Source organism: Carex rostrata, chromosome 1, assembly GCF_964058835.1.
Source record: "Carex rostrata chromosome 1, lpCarRost1.2, whole genome shotgun sequence".
Taxonomy (NCBI): Eukaryota; Viridiplantae; Streptophyta; class Magnoliopsida; order Poales; family Cyperaceae; genus Carex; species Carex rostrata.
Genome location: NC_135918.1, coordinates 11,825,809 through 11,851,586, shown reverse-complemented (window position 1 = coordinate 11,851,586; position 25,778 = coordinate 11,825,809). Strand labels below are relative to the sequence as shown.

At 34.1% G+C, this 25,778-nt stretch overlaps 4 protein-coding genes across 5 annotated transcripts; all 4 read left to right on the top strand.

The window, feature by feature from the left end:
- Positions 1-1,762: 1,762 nt before the first annotated feature.
- LOC144558779 (putative receptor-like protein kinase At1g49730) lies at positions 1,763-8,038 on the top strand. Its single transcript, XM_078307659.1, has 11 exons — positions 1,763-1,910; positions 2,344-2,687; positions 3,046-3,256; positions 3,392-3,697; positions 4,423-4,684; positions 4,920-4,972; positions 5,067-5,134; positions 5,272-5,361; positions 5,581-5,665; positions 6,262-6,603; positions 7,658-8,038. The coding sequence occupies exons 1-11, from the start codon at positions 1,829-1,831 to the stop codon at positions 7,825-7,827; spliced, it is 2,013 nt and encodes a 670-aa protein (XP_078163785.1). The 5' UTR covers positions 1,763-1,828; the 3' UTR covers positions 7,828-8,038.
- A 2,765-nt stretch (positions 8,039-10,803) lies between these two features.
- LOC144558771 (uncharacterized) lies at positions 10,804-13,172 on the top strand. The gene is made up of 3 exons (XM_078307648.1): positions 10,804-11,520; positions 11,903-12,088; positions 12,661-13,172. Exons 1-3 carry the CDS (start codon positions 11,059-11,061, stop codon positions 12,952-12,954), a joined length of 942 nt encoding a protein of 313 aa, XP_078163774.1. The 5' UTR covers positions 10,804-11,058; the 3' UTR covers positions 12,955-13,172.
- A 1,053-nt stretch (positions 13,173-14,225) lies between these two features.
- Positions 14,226-17,758, top strand: LOC144558735 (pathogenesis-related thaumatin-like protein 3.5). 2 transcript variants are annotated; one of them, XM_078307590.1, is made up of 4 exons: positions 14,226-14,348; positions 14,737-15,188; positions 15,658-15,881; positions 17,407-17,758. In XM_078307590.1, the coding sequence occupies exons 1-4, from the start codon at positions 14,288-14,290 to the stop codon at positions 17,531-17,533; spliced, it is 864 nt and encodes a 287-aa protein (XP_078163716.1). In that variant the 5' UTR covers positions 14,226-14,287; the 3' UTR covers positions 17,534-17,758. The 2 variants fall into 2 exon arrangements, with proteins under 2 accessions (XP_078163716.1, XP_078163724.1); XM_078307598.1 differs by lacking the exon at positions 14,226-14,348 and adding an exon at positions 14,461-14,587.
- Positions 17,759-19,026: 1,268 nt separating this feature from the next.
- On the top strand, positions 19,027-21,392 carry ATS9 (non-ATPase subunit 9). The gene is made up of 2 exons (XM_078307579.1): positions 19,027-19,172; positions 19,888-21,392. Exon 2 carries the CDS (start codon positions 19,895-19,897, stop codon positions 21,161-21,163), a length of 1,269 nt encoding a protein of 422 aa, XP_078163705.1. The 5' UTR covers positions 19,027-19,172; positions 19,888-19,894; the 3' UTR covers positions 21,164-21,392.
- The last annotated feature ends 4,386 nt before the right edge of the window (positions 21,393-25,778 follow it).

Here is a 25,778-nt window from a genome sequence, read left to right as displayed (position 1 = left end):
AAAAATGTGTAGGAAAGTTGAAGGTACATACGATATTAAGGTATTGTTCATTTGTTTCTCATCTCATGGGAATGTGTAGGAATTCTATCCCAATAATGAAAATTCCTCATATTTATTTGGCATGCTTTTGTTTTTTTTTTAATTAAAATGGGAAAAAAAAAAGAGAATCCCTTCTTCTTAACTCTTCTGTCTTCACAAAATGGTGAGAAAATTTTGACCAAATTATTTTTCCCGCATTCATTGTTTGCTCTCTTATCTCTTTCTTTGCTAACTCATTAATCCTTATTATCCTTTATATCTTATCAATTTTGTCTTTCATTTTTTATTTTCATGATAACTGTGAATTGTTTGATTTCATTATATTAAAAATTAAAAATTATGTTTCACCGTCACTTTTACTTTTACTATTTTCTACATACTATTAATATTTTATTTTTCAAGACAAGTTTTTTTATATTATTCTAATATTATCATATTTGCTAGACTTAATTTTTTTAATATAGATCAGAATTTATCGATAATTGTTAACAAAAATTATTATTGACAACAAGTTTTTAAAACAGGAAAAAAATATATAATTTATGTGAATATTTTTTTTCAAATTAAGATTTTTCACAACTATTCTTATAGTACAATTGATCATTTATGTGAATACTCATAAATATGAATTCTCGCAAATTAATTAATAGATTTTTGAGCTGTAAAATCTCACTCCATATAATTTCGTGATAAACAAATATATTCCAACTTTAAACACAATTCCCAAGTGCTTAAAATTGAGGATTGAACATATTTATAATATTTTCTGTAATAATTATTGAGGAAGGTTCCAATGCCTCATGCCTTTCATACCTCATCATACCTCATATTTTATATCTTTATTTTCAAAGTCTAAATTGTCGATCCGAACTGTTCAACATATCCATACTAAAATATGGTTGAAGATGAAATTTTATAATTTTTGAAATTTTTTATTATTTTTTAATATAGGTAGAAAATAACTGTTTTTTTAACGATAAAAAAAAATTGTACTTATTTAAAAAAATAGTAAAAAGATTTTAAAAAATATAAAATTTATCACATACATATTTTATAGTATAAATATCATATTGAGCGGTTTGAATTAATAATTTGAAATTTAAAAATAAATAATTAAATATAAGATATGATGAGATACGAAAAACACGAGGCATTGAAAGCCTCTAATTATTTTATTAAGCATAAAAAGCGCCCATCCTCGGTAACCGATGAGACGAAATTGAGCAAAAAGCACCAAAATTTCTTCAATGCTGTCCAATTTTAGAGGAACTCAACGGTTCTAATTATTATATTAATTTTGTTTTGCCCTTTTCGCTTCTTTTGATTAATTCAACGCGGACTAAGCAATGCAATCTGCCGCCTCGAAATGTTAAAAAGATGAGAAAAAGGGCTACATGAGAACGGAGGCATCTCGATCGTCCGATCACAATCACCACAGACACCTGACAATTTAAAGCGATGCGATCGAGGGTATCCGACGGGCAATGGACCAAATTCGGTCGGGAACCCATCTACGCCGTTAATTTAAATTTAAGATTCGTGTATAAATGCAACCGACAAATGATCTTAACTTGCGCGCAATTATTGACGAGATCGAACAGTCCTGAATAGTATAGGAAATAATTTGGTCCAATGCCCATTTGACACCTTCGCTCCGGAAAGTCAAGTGGGGAAGCGGCGCCCCACTCTCCACTCCCCAACTTCTCAGTAGTCGCCAATCGCGATCACTTTCACAGTTCACACACCAGTGCTCGCGCACACACACACTCGCTTTGGTCTCCTTCCCGACATGACTGCGCTGCTGCCTCTCTTCTCTTGTCTTCTCACCGCCACCTTTCTCCTTTCCTTTCCCCTCCTTTCCCTCGCCGGAGGTAACTATTCTGCCCTTTACCACTCTCTCTCTCTCTCTCTTTATCTCTCTCTGCATGGGGCCCACATTCAGTTCACTATTTTTTTTTTTTTGACCTATTGAAGATTTGAAGGGATAGCAAGCTAGTATTGTTCCTCCCTTTTTACTGTTTTTCAATGCATTTGACATGACCTTGTCTTTACCCCTTTCACACCATTCCATATTGAAATTTGAATGAGCTCATTTTTTTTTTTCAACTTATTACATCCTCTGGTACAGGCACATTTGCTTAGACGGCGTGGGTTGTTATTTTATCTGCCATTTTTTTTTTGTTTGGGTTTTTGCCTTAGCAATTTCTTTGCTTTGGTTTTATTTTACTTTTTTTATGGTTGCCATTGTTAGTTTGTTACTTATTTGGTTCAACAAATTCATTATATTCTTTTTCCCCATCTTAGACTGTCCCTTGGAATTCACATGGACAAACTTCACCTCAGCCGGGTCAGCTTGTAACGACCCATCTCAACTGAGCAACTGTTGCCGGTACATTAACGCCTATGTGGCCATCTCTGTTGCACGGTATGCCAACTCCACCGGCAAGCTGGGGGTTCCGCCAGCATTCTCTGACCTCTGTCTTACTGCGGTTGCTGAAACCTTCCAGTTATATGGGATTCCTCTGAGTGCCACTGAGTCCTGCGGGGTGGGGCCCAAAATCAGAGTTACTTACCAGTGTGATGGCAGGGGTACTGTACTGGAGATGATGCAGTCCCCAGGATTTACTGAAGTCATTTCTAACTGTCAGGTATGGTTGCAATCTTACCATTTTGGTCTCAACCTGACAATGCCTCACTGGTACTTGGTTCGATTGCTATGGTATTAATTATTGAGGTACAATTTCTGACAGATTCCAATAAGCCCCATTTAACCGAATTGAGTGTATCTTGAAACTGGTCAGTGAACCCATGATTTAATACAGTCATAACTTACTCTTTAGAGTGAGGCTATGGTACTATGCATAGTACCATAGCCTCACTCTGACTTGTATACCTTAATGAGAGGTCCATTCTGCAATTGAGTACCACCTTGACCTGGGGTAAAATCAAGTTATCCTCAGGTGTGCAATGAAGCACCGAAATGTTGTAATGACTAGCCTGTGGCAGGTTCCTGTTTCGTCACAAGTTGGTTGCAAGACGTGCCTGAATTCGGGAATTCTGTACCTGCACCGATTAATTGGTACTGATGATAACGTAGCTTTGAGTGTATGTCGAGATGCAGTTTTTGCCACACTGTCAAACCAAGGAGACAGTTTGTCAAGTGATGATGACATGGCATCTTGCTTCTTCGGAGTTGGAGGCCTTATTACTACAACTGGTATTATCTTTTATATGACTACCTAATGTTTAGAACCTCATGATAAACTCCAATTTTTTTCAAAGACCTCAACTTGCACAAAACAAGATAAAATTAAACATTCGTAACTAATTAAATGAAATTTTAATATTTCAGACAGATCATCTGAAGGGACAACAAAACCAACTCAGTCTTCTTCGCCAAATCTCACTGCAGCCTCACCACCAACCCAAAAGAGCATTGACCTCTTTTCCAAGAAACCACAGCTGCAACACCAAGCATTTCACCTCTCTCTAATTCCAGGAATTGGAATAGGAATCATCCTGATTTCTGTTATATTGCTTCTGATTCTGATGGCATTGATTCGAAGAAAAAGTATGGAATTAAAGAATGTCAAATCTCCTAACAAGACATTATCTTGGGGTGCTTTTTCTCAGCCTCAACTAAGAAGAGGTCAAGATGGTAATTTTTTCTCTTTTATTCTTACTGATTGTATGATTTTATGTTGAGGAGGTATTGAACGACTCCAAGTGAGAACCCATAGTTACCATTAAGATATTAAGATATTAGACATGACATGCATTATTTGCATTATGACCATTTAAGGATCCATGCTAAAGATATGAAAACAGAATTGAATGATCACATTTTCTCGTGTACACTTGCAAAAGTTGAATCGGTCACATCTTATGACTCTATAACATTATTTCAGTGTGCTGGTTTGTATTGTTCGAGATTTTGAAATTGTAGGGGTGACTTGTGCCTGTTAAAGGCGACGGTATAGATCCTCTACAGCTTTGAGCAATTTTGGCTGACTTTCAAAAATTTATAAAATGCGCCCTGATCATGTCACCAAAAGAAGTACAAGTGAAAATATGTATGTGTGCTCTTTAATCCCTGCATATCTAGGAAGCAGATGTCATTTCTTGTAGATTCTAAATAATTCCAGTTCCAGATTTAAATTACAAGTTTAGGGAGAGATGCTCCTGAAGCCTAAGTGTGAATCTTGTATGGTCAAATTTCTCTTTGGTGCTCTATTTATGTGTTCAAATGTAACAGTTACAAAGGAAAGAAGAATATTATGTAAATCAAAATATATAAATCTAGTGCCAGCTGGTTTCACAGCTACAGAGCATTTCATGTAAAATTTCAAATAATTTGAACTCTATAATTGTATCAAAATTTAGGTCCATCACAAATGTTCAGAAGATACAGCTACATGGAAACAAAAATAGCAACAAACAACTTCAGTACGGAGATAGGAAAAGGCGGCTTTGGCACGGTTTTCGAAGCCAGATTTAGCGACGGCTCTGTAGCTGCAGTTAAAAGAATGGATAAGGTGTCCAAACAAGGCGAAGAAGAGTTTTGCCAAGAGATTGAGTTACTAGCTCGGCTTCACCACCGCCACCTTGTTACTCTGAAGGGGTTTTGTGTGGAAGGGCAGGAAAGGTAAAAGCCTCTTTTTTACGGTTTGTTTCGGTACCGGTTGCACAAAGTTCGAGTCACTGAGAAGAATATGTCTTAGTATTGCCGTGAGTACCAATTTCAAACTAAACCGGTGTAGTATTATATATCCAAAAAGGTCCTGGCCCATAATAAAACTCTTACTGACAAGCCAGTCCAGGTACAGATACAAATTGGTCCTTCAATATATTAGTTTAATAAAATGTTATTTATTCTGCAGGTTCCTTGTTTACGAGTACATGGCAAATGGAAGCCTAAAGGATCATCTTCATTGTATGTTGCCTCCCTTTATAATTATCTTCATTAATTATTTTATTCGAAGAATATGATCACTATGATCTGAATTTATGCTTGTGCACAATTTCAGCATCTGGGCAAAAAGCACTGAGGTGGGAGACTAGATTGCGAATTGCAATTGATGTGGCAAATGCTCTTGTAAGATTCAAATGCTTGCGTATTATCTAATATTGAACTATGAATGCATTGAATGATTGTTTGATCTTTTGGGCAATTCTAAATATACGGCTAATACTAACAAAGCAATTGGCACATATTATTTTCCTTGATTGCAGGAGTACCTCCATTTCTATTGCAACCCACCACTTTGCCACAGAGACATTAAATCTAGCAATATTCTTCTGGATGAAAATTTTGTTGCAAAGGTAGTGAACTTATCTCATTTTTTGTTTATTAAATTGAGCCTAAATGACAAAGGCATAAAAAACAGTAGCTGAAGTTTAAAATTATTAAATCAGGATAGATGCATGCTATATCGACCCAAATTTTGGGTTATTAAAATGGTGAACCTCGAGGGACAATATGCTCATTATAAGTTTGTTTTTGGGATATAAAGTGTCATTTTGGCAACATCTGACATACAGGTAGCTGATTTTGGACTTGCACATGCTTCTAGAAGCGGGACCATCAGCTTTGAACCTGTTAGCACTGATATCCGTGGTACACCTGGTGAGTACAAATTTCTCATACGAAATTTACACAGATGCCATTGCATAATCGATATTTGTATTAACAAAATTCCTCACCTGCTCTACATATAATACTGAATGTAAGCATTACTATATACAACAACAACAACCAAGCCTTTAGTCCCAAACAAGTTGGAGTAGGCTAGAAATGTAAGCACTACTATATAGATTATAAAACATGAGATATTTTCTCTGTTGTACCCTTTCCTTAATGTCTATCGCCCAAGGAGAAGGGCACTCCTTTAGGAATCCGTATCCTCTCCAGTATTGCAGAGGATCACCCTCACTTTATGGTTTGAGATAAATTTCAACTGGTTTGGTATTTGGGCTGCAGTAGGGGGCAGTATTTTTGGGCTTTGATATTCGTGCCAAGTTAAAAAGAACGGTTCAGATCTAGTAATTGCAAAAGATTCCCTTATCAGGTATTGGAGAGGATGTGAATTCCTCCTTTAGGCAGTATTAACTAAGAAGACTGTCATTTGTGATATTTCTCGTTTTTCAGGATACCGTAATTTTTCATATATTGTAGGGCACATATGAAACTTTTTCTTTCTAAAAGATATTGTCATTCAACAGGTTACATGGATCCGGAGTATGTTGTCTCACAAGAATTGACTGAGAAAAGTGATATTTACAGCTATGGCGTACTGCTCTTAGAGCTTGTGACGGGCCGAAGAGCCATACAAGATAACAGAAATTTGGTTGAGTGGGCCCAGAAATACATGGCATCTGAAGAGATGGTGCCTGAGATGGTGGACCCCACAATCAGAGACTCGTGTGACATGTATCAATTGCATATGGTGGTTGGTGTAGTGAGGTGTTGCACTCAGAGGGAAGGGAAGGCCAGACCATCAATTAAGCAAGTTCTCAGGGTCTATTCTGAAAAATTGGACCCAGTTTATGAGGATGCTGACGAAAGTACGTAATTTCTCTCCTTTAGATGTTCCAAATATTATGGGCTCAACCTGATTGCCTTTGGATAAGGTTATATTTGTACCATCTGACCCAAAAATATGTATCACTTAATTTAATAAATGAAGCTAAAATAAGCTTTAGCTTGCCAAAGTGGCTCGTGAGCTTCACTCCAAAATCTACCGGATTGTTTTTTTGTTTTTTGTGTGAGAATCTATCCAATTGCTTCAAATGAAGAATCCAACAGTTCAAACATGTATCTGATGATTGATGCATTTACATGCTAAATTTTGTAATTTTTTTAGTTTGTTTGGTATAAAGGCAAGTGGTCAAAACATGATAAAAAAAATGAATGCATTTAACTTAATCTTCATCTTTTTTACTGCTTGATTTTGTACTAAATGGAACTAAAAATTTACAAATTTGGCACGTACATGCATCACTCATCAGATCAATTGGTTTGAACTTTGAACAGTTTTAATTTGCCATTTGAAGTCGATCTGATAGATTTTGGTGTTCAGCTCAATAATTACTTTGGCGAGCCTAAGCTCATAGCTCTACTCTTAATTTAATCAATGCTATATGCAATTACAGTTATGCTGGTGTTATAATTTACCAATATGCAAATAACTAATAAAAAATATAGATACAATCATGCGAAACACATTTATTCAGTAAATTAATTGCTTCTTCATAGTTACTGTCTAAATCAAAAGAAAAACAAGGTCATTTTTCAGTTCTGAAAATGTGCTCTACCAGTCCCAACCTGACCCGGGTGATGATCTGATATGGGTCAGGTTTTGGTGAAACTGGACCTACCCAATCACTTTAAAACCCTAACCTATCTGTGATTAGGTATCATTACTTTACAAACTTTAAGTGAACCATAAATTAAGTTGTAACATCTAGTCAGGAAAAGTAAAGATATTAAAAAAGATTGCATTTGTATGGTACCATACTTGCAGTAGGTACAGATAATGTGAGTATTTTCCACGTGCATAACTCTTTCAAGGGGCATTTTTTTGACATTCTTTTTTTATGTTAATTTTTTTTTTCACAGGGACCCAGGTAGTTGGAGGTAGTATCCAAGGGAAGGAACCGATCCCCTATAGTGGCGACGCGAGATCTCTCCAATCTTCTTCAAGCACAATTAAGTCATATTGTAGCCGAAGTATTTTGCTCGAAAGTGGTGGGTCCCCCCAATCCCCCCATACTCTTCTCTCTCTCTGATATTTCTTCTCTTTTTTTTTTTTCCTTTTTTTTTTTGTTTAAATATGCTTCTATTTTGCTTTGCTTTGTTATTGTTTACAATTTTGTCGATTTTTTGGGCTTGTAGTTGTACTTAGTCTTCACCGAACGAGGTTTATGCAATGTATTCTATAATTTTGTGTGTAATCCTTAGAAATTATTTTGTAAATTTGTCTGGTAAATTACTAGGCTCTTTTCTGTTGTCTTTCTTTTATTTCTCCTGCAATACTTTGATAAAAATCATGCAATATGTAGCTCTAGAAAATGTAAGGTGTAAGTGTGTAACGACCTTGTTGCATGGTTTGTTGTTTAAATTATTTTATGGGTGCAATGACAAAGAAATTATCAACTTGATTTCAACGTGTTAAATAAAAGTAATGCGTTTAGCATAAGTTACAAATGGTGAGAAATAATGTGATTAGCATTGTCTAGTTGACCTATGGTGGTAGACTGGTAGTTGCAATTGAGCGAAACTTTTGCTGATTAAATTTCAGCACCATGAGATGTGCTCGTAATGTAACAATATCTATAGCGAGTCATAGTTCAGTATAGCAGTAACCCGCTAGTTAAAATGGTGAACTGAAAGAGCTACAAAGAATCTGGAGCCCTGTCGGTGCATGGTAATTTGACCGATAAAGACAGGTCGGCAAGTCGTAAATTAAAAACAACAATAGTTGGGATCCTCTGATGCGGATGTAGACTATCATATATTGTCGCGAGTCATCTCAGAACCTAAGCACTTTCTTTCTTTCTTTTCTTTTCCAAAAAAAAAATGTGGGCATACATATTCCCGAATTATTTTTAGTTAGCATTTGAAAAAAAAAAAATAGAAGTTAACAGCACATTAAAAAAAATCAATGTTACCTGGTACTCAAATTATGTCAAAATGTCACTTGTAGGTGACATGCAGGCAATGTTTGCATACTCTCAAGAAAACAAAATTCAAGAAATAAATTTGCAGTAAATTAAAAAAAAAAGTGTGCAGAAATCTCTGCATGCCACCTAAGAGCAACACTCGAACATAGTCGAAGTATCAGCTAACATTGGAGTTTGTTTACAACGCCTTGCCAATTTTGTATTATGCTAACTAAAAATGGTTTTGTACATATCTTTCCCAAATTATAGATATAATATTATTGTAATTATATTGTAGCACCGATGACCAGGGACAGATTTGCAACCAAGCTAGGGGATGTATAGCCATCTCATAATTTTAAAAATTTTACCATGTATAATGAAATCTAATTTAATTTTGTATTTTTGACATTTTTTATATAGTTCAACACTTCTCATAAAAGACTAGATATATGCTTGTAGATTGGTGATTAAAATTCTACTTTGTAATTATATAAAGACTTGAGTTCAAATTTTAGAGATCAAACATTATATATTTTACATTTTAATCTCCCTTTTAAATTTTTTAGTCCCATCCCTGCTGGTGACCATTTTTTTTGTTTTTCCTTTTCGTCAAGGGGCAGTAAGGAAACCACGATGTAAATTATGAGGTCAAATAATTTTACAAAAATCTTGACAAACTACACATAATGAATTGCCACATGGTGCTTATATCATTATCTGCCACATAGGATCTAAGTTTAATAAAAGAGAGAGAAAATGAGTTAACAACCTCAGCGGCGGGAAATCCAGTTGGCGTGGGAGTTTCTTTTTTATACTTCTTTTGCCATAATAATTTAAAAATATTATTTTGTAAAATTAGAAATAAACTTAAAAATTACACTTTCAAAATTATTGCTCGGAGAAATATTTTTTAAAACAGATGAGACTTTAGATCTTAGGTTCACCTCTTTCTAACAATTTTTTTTTATTGATTTGAGGGAACTATAAATTATGTTTGTCAAATATGATAAACAATAGAAAGTATAACAATGTTGTTTAATTGTTAGAGGCCAGCATAAAATGAACTGTCACATGTAATGAAGGAATAACTACACATGGCTTCTTTCTTTCCGTTTACTAACTTCACTCTGTTTACTCTGTGAGAATTGCAAACTATCTCCAAATGATTCACATTGATCTGTACACAACTAAGCATAAACACTACTGACGAAAGACATACAATTTAATTACTTAAATCCATAAATTTTACGTCATTAATTTATTTTTATTTTAACACTTGTACATTAATATATTGTAATTAAAACTTTCATTCTATTAACAAATTTCATTCTAAGACGTAAGACTAATAATAACGTTTAGTGCAAATTATTAGTAATTCACTGTATGCTCGTATTGATAATTGAAGTAATTAATAGTAATACATGATTTAGTGAAAATTAGCTAAACAATATTACATATTTTTATGTTACTAATTTGTTTTAATTTCTACCATTGGAAGAATGTTACTCGTATTAACTATTTTTGTCATGCTATAATTTAAAATAAAACAATCAAACATGGTCAAAATTGACTATACAATGCTATTTTTTCTTCTTAATACACAATAATGTATTTATATTTCTTTCAACAAAAATAAAAAACACGAAAATACAAGAACGTTGTCTACATACTATGGTACTAATAATGATAACATGTTACTCGCATTAGCTATTTTTATGACTTAATATTTCAGAAAAAAGCACGGTCAAGCAATTGACTACACTACAATTTTCTCTTCTTAACGGTATTTGAATTTCTATCATCAAAATAGAAAACACGAAAATACGACAGCGCTGACTGCGTACTATGATACTAATAATTAATAAAAAAAAAGTGATTTGGGTACACAAAATTGGATATCCTATGCGCCCACCGAAATAGTAAAAGTAGTCTTAATACTCGGTAATTCTACTACCTTATGATGTACTATGTAGCGAGTCGTTATAAACACGCATCAGGGATCCACTACAGAAAATTACACTAGTATACGCTACAGAAATTTACTTTCCATTTAAAGGATACACTACTACATCTACATCAACTTCAAGTGTCAACTAATCCGATCTCTCTCACACACAAACTCCGCGTGTGTGACAGTGCGAGTAGAGAGAGAGAAGCAAAGAGGAAGAAAGCGCTTCATCTTCCCCTCAACCTCGTATCATTTTAAGATCTAACATTTCCAATAAGAGAAGAGCAAAGAGGAAGCAAACACTTCATCTTCTCCAGTTCCAATCACTTTAAGATCTAATACATTTGCAATACTCCTCTCTCTATCACACTCGCTCGCTCGCTCGCTCTTCAGTTAAGTAATTCAAGATGCATGCAAAAACAGATTCGGAAGTGACGAGTCTGGCCCCCTCCTCCCCGGCCAGACCGCCAGCTTACTTCGTACAGAGCCCATCACACGACGGCGGTGACCACAAAACAGCGACTTCCTTCCACTCTACACCCGCCACATCACCCCCTCGCCACTCTCATTCCTCCGTGGGTCCCCATTCTCGCGATTCCTCAACTCGCTTCTCCGCCGCCACTAACAAGAAGCTGCGTGGCGTCCATGGGTCCCACGAGAAGGTCGCCAAGGGGAAGAATGACTGGATGAAGGAGGTGGAGGCGATCGAAGAAGAGGGTTTGTTGGATGATGACGAGAGATATCGAGGCAGGAACACTAAGAGGTTGTACTGTCTGGCGTTTATTGTGGGATTTTTCGTGCTTTTTACTTTTTTCGCGTTGATTTTGTGGGGTGCCAGTCGATCTCAGAAACCTCGAGTAGTTATGAAGGTATGAATAAAAATTTACCATCTCAATTCTCAAAATTTGAATCTTTGGTTGATTTATTAGTAACTAGATTAAGAGTTTATTGTATCCTGGGACCGGGTTCAATTATTTTTGGTAATGTAGTTTTAATATCAGTTAACACAATTAGCTGTTGAGACACTAGGAAAACATTTTATAATAGATCACCACTCTGTTAGACCAAATTTATACTGTGGGTTCCTTCTTTTAGAAAATGTCAAAGCTCTTAGTAAAGCAGGAGAGAACACCGGTTTGTAGTTTCATGTTCTCAAGATTTAGATCTCCCCAAATAAAATTATGATCTGATCCAAATTTGGAATAGTACTATGCAAAGTGATTGATTTTGAGATTTTCCTCTCTGTTTCAGAGTATCAATTTTCAGAATTTTATAATTCAAGCGGGAACTGATGCATCACTTGTACCAACGGACATGGCAACTTTAAATTCTACTGTAAAATTCACGTACCGCAATACTGGTACCTTCTTCGGCATCCATGTGGCAGCCACACCATTTGAGTTGACATACAATCAGTTGACCTTGGCTAGCGGTGAGGTAAGCATCTGATTTACTCTTTTCTATGTTATTACTATATTTTAAATGTGAATATTTCAGATAGGATAGGTTAGATTTGGGTCTGGTTTGGGACTGATTTGAGAAAAACCTTGGTGGGATCTACTTGAAAGTGATTACCTCCAATTTGCACCTAACATCCAATTAACCGTAAACAGTTGTGCAACTCTGCATCAATTTAATCAAATTTGGTGTATGTTATCCCTGATTCTGCAATTGCGCCTCAATTGAATCCAGATTTGGCTCAATTTCCCCTAATTTACCTTCAAATCAGGCAAGTGTGCAATCAAACATGAAGTTACACAACAAAGAGTTCAAAATGCAAAATCAGTTGTTAAACTGGTATGGATAAAGAAAAACCATACAGGTTATCTTAAAGACTACTATGTTCCTTCAATAATACATTTTCTAGATGCCCTCTTTCATTGTCGAATCTTTAAGCATTCTATAAATGCTACTTTGTCCTTTTTACCTTGCTTTATTCCAAAATATAGAAATTATATACACGAATTCCGAAATGATGATTAATCTGTTTATTATTCTTCTATACATAGATGAAGAACTTCTATCAAACAAGGAAGGGTCAGAGAAGTGTGAATGTGTTGGTGATGGGGAACAAGGTGCCATTGTATGGTGGTGGGCCCATCCTGACAGGCACGTCAGCTAATCCCAACAGCATCCCACCCGTACCATTAACCCTAAGTTTCACGATACGGTCTCGGGCTTATGTTTTGGGCCATCTGGTGAAGCCCAAATTCACAAATCAGGTGCAATGCTCACTCAAATTGGATATTAACAAGCTCAATAAGCCCATTCTACTTGACAACAAGTCTTGCCAATACTTCTGAGATAATTAATGAGAGGAAGAACTTATTGTTTTGTTTATTGGATAGTTATTGTATAATTTAATTTGGGTAATGCGCTTGTTGATAAATTGGATGGGTAGGGTTGTGGGCATATTTCTTGTATTACTATTATTTTTTAAGAGTAATAAATTTTATGGTTAATTGTACAATGAGAAAGTTTTCTTTTTAATGTAGTGTCTACTTTTATGTTAATTTGGAAACAGTGATCTAGGACCCTTTAATATGAATTGTACATCTTAGATTTGCCTAGGATCATCCAATGAACTCCGTACAATTGGAGTGGAGCTGAGTACCATTTGCCATTTTTGTATATTCTGGATAAAATGGGAACAGTTTTCTTAAAATAGCCCTTGACAAATTACAAGCATATCAGCTGGCCCAAAAATCATTTGACATAATTTAGTCAGTTCTTAGTGACAAGCAAACCAAAACTCATTTTCTATTAAAAGTAACTCCGATTTATGGGAAACAAAATACATAGTCCGGAATTCTTACCTATTTCACTGTTAATGGACGCCAGAAACAAAGTCTACTTGTCAATTTTTGTGGTTTTATAGGGACATGCCTGTAATTTTCCCTAATTATTACCGAGAATTTTTATATATTTTTCTCGAGAGGCTATAACCAGTGCCTGTAATTTTCCTTACATTTGGGGCCACCAATTGCATATTTGCACTTCTTTAGTAATAAACAATTGATCAAGTCCCTTTTGAAGAAGTTTGCATGTCTGATCTGGACACAAGACAAACACATTCTTGCATGAAAAATATAAAACGAGAGATTACACAAAACATATAATATATAAGGAGTAAGGCTTGGGTGCTATAGATAGCATAAGATCATCCGTGTTACGGTCTCAAAAATATATCGTATAAGCTTCAAATTTCGATTTAAGTAATTCAATAAATTAGTTATATAATAAACATGTAGAATACCAATTTTTACTATTTTTGAAATTTTTTACTATTTTCTATGATTTATGAAAGATAGCCAAAAATGACCTAAAAATAAAAAAAAATTGTCAATATTTTAGGTCATCTTTCATAAATCATAAAAAATCATAAAAAATAGTAAAAGAATTTTAAAGATAGTAAAAATTGGTATTCTATAAGTTTATTATATAGCTAATTTATTGAGCTACTTAAATCGAAGTATGAAGTTTATACAATAGGTTTTTGAGACCATAGTACGAATGACCTTATGCTATTCATAGCACCCAAGCCTTACTCATATATAAGAACTCATATAATTATGGGGAAGAGAAAAGGCACCTGTCAGTATCAAAAGGGTCCCAGAGTACAGAGATGAGAAGCATATGATCGGAAGAAAGGAATCTCTCCCTCTCTACACTCGGTACTTTCATTACTGCAAGCAAGGTACCAATATTACTCCTTATTTCTTTGTACCGGACCAGTAGACCTGGGCATGAAGTATACTTCCCCTTTCACCTCTCTATTCCTTTCTATATCCATCATAAATTGGTTGCTAATTTAGAAATGTGATGAGATAGAGAGAGAAAGAGAGAACAAATACTAATAAGTCTCATATTAGAAATCAATGGAAAATTTCTCAAGAGGAATTGTGTACTTGGTTTTTCTCATTTTCTTCTTATTAGGTACTAGAAGTCTTCCATTTCTCCTTCTATACACCCTTTCTAAATATTAATGAATATAAGAAAATATTGTATGAATACAATTTTTTCTTCCCTAATATGAAATCTTACAATTCCTAAAACAAATATTGTTTCTGTTATGTATGTACAAGGGGCAAAAAGATCCGAAGGAGCACGAATCTTCACAATAATAAATAACTGCAAGGAGACCATATGGCCAGCAGTTACTCCTGGGGAATCATTCGACGGGGGCGGTTTCGTCTTAAAGGCCGGTCAATCCGTGGTCTTCACTGCCCCAGTCGGGTGGAGTGGGCGCATATGGGGTAGAACTGGCTGCTCCTTTGGTCGGGATGGGAACGGCTCGTGCGAGACCGCATCTTGTGGGCCCACACTCAAGTGTGATGCATCCGGCAAGCCGCCCGCCACATTGGCTGAATTCACGCTCGCAAAACTTGATTTTTATGATGTCAGCTTGGTTGATGGATATAACCTCCCGATGGCCGTCACGCCAGTAAATGGTGGCAGTAATGGCGGCAGGAATTGCAGTGTGGCCGGATGTGACAGCGACTTGAGACAGAATTGTCCTAATGAGCTCGCTGTTAAGGTTTGTTTTCATGCGCAAACTAACATTATTACATGGAGTGAAGCTATGGTAGTATGCATAGCACAGATTGGTCTGTACTATTGATCAATATCTTTGTTTTCAAATTTCTGATAGTTAATCTGAACTGTACAACATGATCTCCATATGAAAATGTACTTGCAGAGTAGATTTTACTTTTATTTAGATAGGCAGAAAATCATTACTTTTAATGGTCTAGAATTTTTAGATCAAGTGATTTTCTACCTATCTAAAACAATAGTAAAAAGATTCTACAAAATGTAAAATTTGATCTCCAAGTACAGTTTTATATGGAGATCATCTTGCACGGCTCAGATCAATTTTCTGAACTTTGAAATGAAAATATTGATCCATAGTATGGACCATTATGCGCTATGCATAGTACCATAGCCTCACTTTTTTTTTTTTTTCTCATGAAAACAATTGATTGGATTTTTATATATTTGGGCAGGTTAATGGCAAGACAGTGGCATGTCGAAGCGCATGCGATGTGTTTGACACCGACCAGTACTGTTGCAGAGGCATATATGGGAACCCATCGACGTGTCAACCGACTTATTATTCGAAACTTTTCAAGGCGGCATGCCCCGGTTCCTATAGCTACGCGTATGACGATCCTTCCAGTATTTTTACATGCACTAATGCTGATTACATCATCACCTTCTGCTCCAAGAGGTGAGTTCTATTACCAAAAATTTTGCAAATTTATTTAGCAAAGAGAATATGCACAAAAAGGTTGTTTATCACCTCGTGGCAATGGAGACATCAGATACTATTTATTTTCATTTTTTTTAAAATATACAGGTTTTATATAAGAGATGACACGTAATTTGGTTCTAGTTGACATGGAAATTAATTTCTTTCTATTAGTTTCAGCTTTGAATCTGTCGCAACTTGCAACAGTATCAAGATTAGAAGTTCAAAACAAAAACTTAATTACCCGTCCTTATCAATTTGGGATTTAAAAATAATTTAAGAGTAAAGTTGTGAACTTGTGGTTTGACAATTCACGGAGAAAGGACATACTTTAGTATCTTAATGCTATGTCTTTATTAATTTAGAATCCATATCATTTTTTTAACCTATCTGAAAGCATCACTATCATGAACTTTAATTTATAAGTGAAAACCAAATTGTCTAGGAACTTTTTTTTTTTTTTTTGATATCTAGTAGCTCTAAAAAGAAATATTATTTGACGCTGTACAATTTCCATATGTCACTTAATGTACGATTCAGGCATAGCATGAAAAATGATTACATATAACATAACGACCTTGTCTTGTACAAATGAAGTCAAATATTCATACATAGATAAAACAAATTGGATGTAAGAAAACACTGCTTAAAACCTTATCCTGCCGCAACCTAAATTGTTTACGCCACAAGTTTCTAGAATTGTCATTACATGACAAAAATACTTTTCAAGGATGAAGAGTTAGATTGATTTTTTGACCTACTTAATTTGCGGCCCAAATTTTACTCCTTTTTTAATTTTTGAGGAATTAAAGATAAAATTTACCAAATTGCACATATATTCTGGTTGATTGTTATTGTTCGTGTATTGTATGAACAAAATACAGATGTTGCACATACAAAATAAAGTTATTTTTATATTGAGGAGGATTCAAATGTCTTCATTTTTTGTGTCTCCACCATGCCTCCACTTTTAAAAACTTTAATAATTCAAAATTTAAAACTTAAAAATCAAAATAAAACCGTTAGATGTGATTTATATTATTTTATCTATGTGCTCATAAAAAATTATCACATTTTAATTTTGTTTTTATGTGAATCAATAAGTTGAAAAATCAACGTCTAAAAATTATTCACATTAGTACGTTTTTTACAAGCTCTTGATGACAACCAAAACAAAATTGAAATGCTATAATTTTTTACACGTGCATAGATAAAATGATGTAGATCATATCCAACGGTTTTATTTTAACTTCTAAGTTTTAAATTTTGAGTTATTAAAGTTTTTAAAAATGGAGGCATTTGAACCCTGCTCTTTTATATTTTGTATAAATAGTTATATACTAATCCAAAACATAAGTAATCATGAACTTTTGTATTTTCATGATTTGTTAATTTGTAATATCGACCCATAATTTTTTTAACAAAAATACTTGAAAACAAAAATCAAGCCTCTTTTATTACAACTTCTTTGCTTATTTTATTTTATATATTGTTGAAAATACAGGCAAGCAAAGGTGTGCTCATACCATGGGAACAGGCTTGAATGCAGTGGCGCAACTACATTTATATCAATTTTCTCTTGGATTATTCCCATGTTTGCAACTGTTATTAACTGGTGGCTTTGGATATAGAATTTTATAATGTTTATTTTGCTTGTACTATTTATTCTTGGTGTGATTCCTATTCTTTCATCCTTTATTTATTTTTTCCCTTCTTTTCGATTTGTTGATGAGCATTCTTTTTAGTGTAATTACTAATGTGTACTTACAATTAGTTTTATTTCAAAACACAGTGCATTCCTGTAAACATGATTGTTTTTAAGAATGATAAAAGAGTGTATTTAATTTGTAAAACAATATAATTTTTTTCTATCTATCTAGCATATGATCAAAGGAATGGTGCAGTGGTAGAGTATCTCCACTTGTGTCATGGAGGTCCTGAGCTCGAATCAGTAATATGAAATGCTGACTCATCATAATTTTTTTTTAAAATATAGTTCTAATTTTATGTTTTTCTTGGAAAAAAAAATCTAAAATATACTCAATGTACAAAATAATTATAAAATTAATGTTCTGCCCCAGCAAATTAAGGATAGCATCAATAACTCTTATTGTTTAAGAAAAGTATCAGTTCTAACTTGAGTGCAGGTGTAAAATGGAAGAATATTTGGACATCGTAAACAACATAACACATTTATCAAATAATGTGTTAATTAGACATAAATTTAATAAAAAACACGAAGCAAGTTACATTCTTTTGCATTGAAATAGAGAGTATAGTTCCAATTTTTAGTTGAATTACGCTCATTAATCATTATTGTAACGTGCATGGATGTGACAAGATTTTTCGCTTAAATCCAAAATGTAATTAAGTTATTCTAAGCCCAAGTTTTCGTAGAAAGCACAATAGTCATATATATATATGCAGCAATGTATAAATCATCAAGTCTATAAAAAACGATAAGATTTAGTTTCATATATTATTGTTTACCTCAAAATTAATTTAAACTTTTCAATAGTCTGAATTTAACGATATTTCTTTTAATGTATTATCAAAACATTCACGCAATGCCCAAATTCAACTTAATTTAATACATAAGCCATCTTCATATCCAAAATCAACATATATTCTATTGTTCAGCAACCATTTTCGAATTAATTCGAAATGTACTGTAAAAACTGTAAAATAATTTCATTTGCACGAATTTATAAAATCGCTATCTAATGACTTTTAGTTTTTATTCCTTTTTTTAAAGCTTTTATCTTAAAAAATCTAAATGATGAAATTTGATGATGATACAAAGATACTGGTAATTGGTACCTCCTTAACTAGTAGTTTTCTATACAATCTACTAAATTAAAATCGTGGGGAAAAGAAAGGTATTCAAAATGGATTGGGGCCTGTCATGTTCAATTGGGCCCAGTTTTGTCGGTTTAATTTAGGCCCATAAATTAGCTATAGATTTTTTTATAACAAAACAATTATAAAACCTCTGAGTCCACGATGAGCCCAAAACAATGTAATGGGTTGCATAAACAAATATATTAACCCGCTTCACGTAAGTTATAGAAGAGTAATAGTAATGAACAACTGTCTATAATGAAGTCGGAGGTCCTAACGGGTTGGAACCTTGAAAAATCCATCAACCCGATTAGTTTCTTTCTTCTGCCCCAATCCAAGTATCTCCGCTGCTTCTCTCTTCTTCCTACCGTTTCTCTCTCTACCTCCGATCCGACCGAGAAACCCTACGGAGATCAAGCTTCCATCGAGGTACCTCACTCTCTCGCTTTCCTTTTCTCTTTTTCTCTGTATCTCTCTGTTTCAACACTTAATAACCTGCTTACTGGAGATAAATCTCAGGTGACCAATAAAAGAACTAAAAATCAAATCTTGCACAAGGTGGATGCTTTGTTAAGTTGTTTATTTAAAATGAGCAATGATTTTGTGTTGTGCCGCTGTTTTTTAGTTAGTTTTCTCTAAGTAAGCAATATTGTTTTTGTTATTGTAATAATTGTGCTTTTATTTTAAACTAGGGTTTCTAGTACTAAACTAAGGTTGAATTTGGAATCCATCATCTGTACAACTTTGTCACCTGAATTACGTTAAATACCAGTACAAATTCAATTCCAGAACTCGTCCTGGTGGATGTATTGGGCAAATTTTATTCAATTATTGGTTTTCTTTATTGTAGAAACTGTAAGGGTTACAATTTAGTTGTATTTTAGAATATTTGATTTCTTTATTTCTATCTACACAGAGTATGTTAGCCCTTGTATCTGGTTTGATTCCACTTAACCAAACGCATTCTGTTTTAAAACCTACAACCCACTGTTTTATTAGTTGGTTCTTACCCACAAATTTAGATCACTTCTTAAATTCTGTAACCATTTTTCTTGTCATTGGAAAAATGCCAAGGAAATTCATGAGACTACCTGTTAATTACAAACATAGAACAATAAATTAAAACTCCCTGTTGTTATTTCAGTCAAAAAATGTCGTCAGACTGCCTTCCTGCCACAACAGAATCAATTGCGCAAGCCTTGGAGGCCCCATCTCGCCCCGAATCAATCTCCATCCTCTACCGCGTGCTAAACAACCCCAACTCGTCCCCAGATGCACTCCGCATAAAAGAACAAGCCATCACCAACCTCACTGACCTCCTAACCCAAGAGAAGAAGGCTGAGGAGTTGCGCCTCCTCTTGACCCAACTCCGCCCCTTTTTCTCTCTCATCCCCAAGGCCAAAACCGCTAAGATTGTTCGCTCGATAATCGATGCAGTTGCGAAGATTCCAGATACTTCCACTCTGCAAATCTCTCTATGCCGGGAGATGGTTGAGTGGACCCGCCTTGAGAAGCGTACCTTCCTGCGCCAGCGTGTCGAGGCAAGACTTGCTGCTCTTTTAATGGAGGAGAAGGAATATTCTGAGGCTTTGAGTTTACTTTCTAGTCTGATTAAGGAGGTGAGGCGGTTAGATGATAAGTTGCTATTGGTTGATATCGATCTCTTGGAGAGTAAATTGCATTTCTCTCTTAGAAATCTTCCCAAGGCCAAGGCCTCTCTTACTGCGGCCCGCACAGCAGCTAATGCCATCTATGTGCCACCAGCTCAGCAGGGCACGATTGACCTTCAGAGCGGTATTTTACATGCTGAGGAGAAGGATTATAAGACTGCGTATAGTTATTTCTTCGAGGCCTTTGAAGCATTTAATGCGCTTGAAGATCCGCGCGCGGTGTTCAGTCTGAAGTACATGCTTCTCTGCAAGATAATGGTGAATCAGGCTGATGATGTAACGGGTATCATTTCGTCCAAGGCTGGTTTGAACTATCTTGGACCCGACCTGGATGCCATGAAGGCAGTTGCTGATGCTTACGCAAAAAGGTCCCTGAAGTTCTTTGAAACTGCACTTAGGGATTACAAGGCCCAGCTGGAGGATGATCCAATCGTGCATCGCCACCTGTCATCCTTGTATGATACTTTATTGGAGCAAAACTTGTGTAGGTTAATTGAGCCCTATTCTCGGGTTGAGATTAACCATGTGGCAAACATGATTGAGTTGCCGGTGGAGCATGTGGAGAAGAAGCTATCTCAGATGATACTTGATAAGAAGTTTGCGGGTACCCTAGATCAGGGTGCTGGTTGCTTGATTATATTTGAGGACCCGAAACCAGATGAGATGTTCCCAGCTACCCTCGAGACCATTTCCAACATGGGCAAGGTGGTGGATAGCCTCTATGTCAGGTCGGCCCGCATCATGGCTTAGGTTTTCTTTTAGGGTTTTTAAACATGGTCATTTTAATATCAGGTTTTGTTCTATTTAATGGCTGCAAGGAATTTTAATTGGGGATTTGTGTTGTGGTAGAATGTTTGTTTGTTAAATGTTGTTTCTCAATGTTTCGGCACTTTAGACTGAAGAATTGCAATGAACTGTTAGAATTTCTAAGCTTCTGTATTTGGGGATAGTTTATATCAACTACAAATTTATTTGGCAACTGTGACCATCAACAAAATAATTATAAAAACGAGGAGGGTTCAGATATCTTTATCATGTCTTCACTTTTTTATATTTTTAATAATAAAAATTCTAAAATTTATATGACAAAATAAAACTGTTAGATGTAATCAATATTATTCTCTTATATGCACATAAAAATTATCACTTTTTCGATTTTGATTTTACATGAATTAATAAGTAGAAAATTCTAGATCTAGAAGGTGTATTTTGCATGATTTCGATACTAATGAAAATAAAATTAAAATGTCATGATTTTTAATTTTTTTTATGCATAGAGAAATGATATAGATCATATTTAAATAGTTTTAGTTCTACATAACTTTTAAAGTTATTGTAGTTTTGAAAATGAAAACGTTTGAACCCTCCGTTACTAAAAGAAATAAGAAGGTAAATTGTAGCTATGTTATCTATAGTTTATATGCTGTGGGCCAAATTCAAGTACAAAATGAAAAGTTAACAGTTTCATTTTACAGGTGAGTAAACATTTATTAAATTACACCAAATACGATACACAGTTGTCTAATAAATTTTAGTTGTAAACATCATGATTGGAAGTCCTTAAAATTGGATATAAATCTGCTGTTATTTCAAAGGGATTACAAGACGCTGCTATTCCAATTCTAACCGTTCAAAGTTTTTAATGCACGAATCTCAAAGAAAAAAATATTTTTTGTATCCGAATTTCAACAAAAAATCAATGGCTGGGATCGGAATAATAGGTCCTGTTATCCCTTTGGAATAACAACAGATTTATTTCTCTTAAAATTAGATGTTACGGCTGTTATTGTGTCTATGTTGATATTTTTTGGTTTTATGTTGCAAACTATTTTTTTAGTTTCAATTTGTAGTAGAATATGTGATTTTCTTTGATGTATCGGTTACTTTGTAGTAGGATATGTAGACAAATAAACTTTGTAGATTTCGTTTCTTAATGAAATTGGTGGTATATACTACTTTTATTAAAAAAAAAAAAAAAAAAGTTGCAACGAGGTACTTGGATCCTGTGATCTCGTGAAATACTTTTCCATCATGGCCTTTAGGCTTTACCCGATACATTCTTTTCTCTTTTTTTTTTTTTTTTTTTTTTTACATGGCAATCCCGTTGCAGATTCTCTTCTTCTTTATCAACTGCATGTTTCCCCGGAGTTTCCGTGATAAAAGCCTAATTCCAGGCTTCCAGCTTATGAGACAAGTTCCAATTCTTATTTTTTAATGTTTTAAATAGCCTTAGCAGTCTAGAAGGTCAATACCTACATAGGATTGAGAAAATTGCTTGATTAATAACTTATTTATTATTAATTTGCTAATAATTTGTTCATTCACTTAATGAACCGAGCATAAACACATTTCAACTTGTTCATAACTCGTTCATTAAGAACTGAGTTACATAGAATCATGTCATATTCAATCCCAAGTAGTTCACAACAGGATCCAAACCCAAATTAAATTGAGTCTTGTTGTACAACTTAGCATGTCAGTATGCCAATATTTTTTATTGAAAGAATTAGCTATCACTTACCAGTTTGTCTAATTTTGAAACAAAAAAATCGAAACAAAGCTCAAAATTGCCTACAGACTCCATTTCTTAACGAGACGCTTAACGAGCATGAGTCAACTCAAGCATTTAATGAATTAAGCACGAGTACAGTTGTCACCTCAAAACTGTCTTCTCAACTCGAGTTGACTCGTTCATCAACTTAATGAACCCATCACGAGCATACTCCAACTCGCTCGAACTCCGATCATTAACAACCATATAGCCAAATAGAACCGAGTCTGGATCCCCTAAAGTAACTCAAATTTTGAGTTTGGATCCGAGTGGTATGATTATAATTCAAATCAATTCAGTGCGAGGTAGAATGCATGAAACCTCTTTAATATTAGTGCCAAAACAGATCTGATAGTTTAGACCTAAACTCAAACTTTGAGTTACTTTAGAAGATCCGGACTCTGTAAAGCCGAAGGAGGCACTTCTTTAGATTAAGATCCAGTGCAGTACCCTATTGTGTAGAATGGGATTTTCATCTTTTGTTTTAACGCGATACGAATATTAAAGTGAACCTCCTATAATCCAAATAGGCACCAAAATTATTTTGGTTTGACTGAAAGTTATTCTACACGGTAGGGTACTGCAGAGGATGCGCCACTTTGCTTTCCTCTCAGGCTCAGTTTTTTTTAAGAAAATACTTTTATTTCTATATTTATTTAAAAATATATAATTAAATTATGTCTCGTCTTAATCTGTTTTGCTAAAATATGTTTCTATTTCTAGGTTTTAATATTCAAAATAATTGTAAATTTATATCTTATCACAAAATTTTATTTCATCCTACTAAAAATCTTGGCTTCGCCGTGAGATCTTAGCTATATAGCAGTTTGCATTAGAGGGAATCATTAACACCGCTTAAATAATTAATTAGTACCACTAGTTTTAGTATAAGCGCTAATAATTAATTTGAATCACACAAAATCATTCGGTACTAATATACTGCACTGAAAAATACAAATTAGTTGTTGGCCAATCACAATAATTCATAATTAATAAAATCATACACAAAACAAAAACCAAAAAACCTTTATAAAAAATATATGAAAAAAAAATCAAAACAATCGAATATAATGTAAAGCACTATTTGATATGTTTATTCGTAATTGAATAAAAGTAGTCCCCAATCATACAGTACCTATTTATAATATTGATGTACAAAAATATCTCCACCCTATTTATAAATCAGACAGTATGATTTTTTTTTCTAATGCACAACTAATAATAGCAGTTGAAATCAAAAGGTAGTAAATATGCTTACCCAAAAAGAAATAGAAGAAGATATAAAGGCACAAATTTCTCCTTTTACTATTTAAGCTCAAAGCCTCAAACCTACAATAACATGGCTGATGCTTTTATTTGCTTTTATTTGCTTTTTAGTTATCATGGCATCTCCTAAAGTTGAATAGTTGTGACTTGTGATGGAGTTAGAGCGTGCTTCAGAATGGATTATCTAACAAAGAGAAGAAAAAATGAGGTAAACTTGCCATACAAATTCAGCAATTTTTATAATTTTAAATCGAGATATAGAGAGTGAAGATTTTATGTTGTCATCTGGTCTCTACTCTAAGTTAAAATTATTGTTTTTTTTTTATCTAGTACTCGATTAGCTAATGGATTTAAATCCAATTCGCTATTTTTTTTTGTTCCCGTGACGAAAATTCCGAATCCGCTCATATTATGAAGTAGTTAGAATGCGCTTTAGAATAAGCTACGTAAGAGAAAGAAAAATCGAGACAAACTCTTTCGCGATTTTTATAATTCCAAATTGAGATGGAGAGTGAAAAATTTACACTGTTATCTTGTCTCTTCTCTCATCCCTTTCTCTTTACACACTATGACACTAACACAACCTTAATTGACTTTTGGGATTGATTTCGCCTTTAACAATTTTAGCAGAAGCCTACCATAACATGGCTAATGATTTTGTTTGCTTTTTAGTTACCATGGCATCTCCTAAAGTTTAAAGTTGCTTCCTATGGTTGTGAAAGTACTTAATTGACTATTGGGATTGAAATGATGACATGGTCTAGGTAAATTTTTTTAACCATTAATTGATTAAAAATACAGCAAGATATTAATCAGTTAGTGAGGCTTACACTTGTCATTGCTGTCAAAAGTAATAAAGTAAGCTGAATAAAAGGTGATTCAGAGACTTTATTAGGGGAAAACAAAAGCATGAAGAATTATTGCATGTGCTAACTGCTCTTTATGCGGAGGCTAGTGCTTTCAGACCATCCTAGATATTACAAGTGTCATTATTACCGAAATTTTTATATTTAATAAAAATTAAATTAATATTCAACTTCTAGATACAACAAATTTATTCATGATATAAAAAAAGCAGGTCTTAAAACGATGATATATGCATTTTCTATCCTCCGTTTTTTTTTTTAAGAAATGCATTTGTTATTTTAAAAAAAAATGTATTTAGCTTATTAAATAAAAAAATCAGCCAATTGCAAAATTAACTTTTGACTTAGTGACTAAAAAAAATGTTTTTCATGTGAGATGTTACATGTTTGAAATTCGAATGAAGGGAGAATATTCTTGTGAATATCTAAAAAAAAAGTGTATCTTTATATGATTATATATGAATTTTTACATTTTTTTTTTATGAGAAGTGGTTAGGCGTATGAATTTTTACATTAAATATACTATAAAACTAGATCTCTAATTTTTTTTTGAAAAAATGTCGGTCACATGTTTCCTAAAAATATAAAATTAAAGATGGGAATGTGAGTGGGGTGGGTAGTTAGCGGGTTATACATCAAAAGATTTTGTTTGTGATTAAAAGTAGAAGCAGCTTGATGAGTC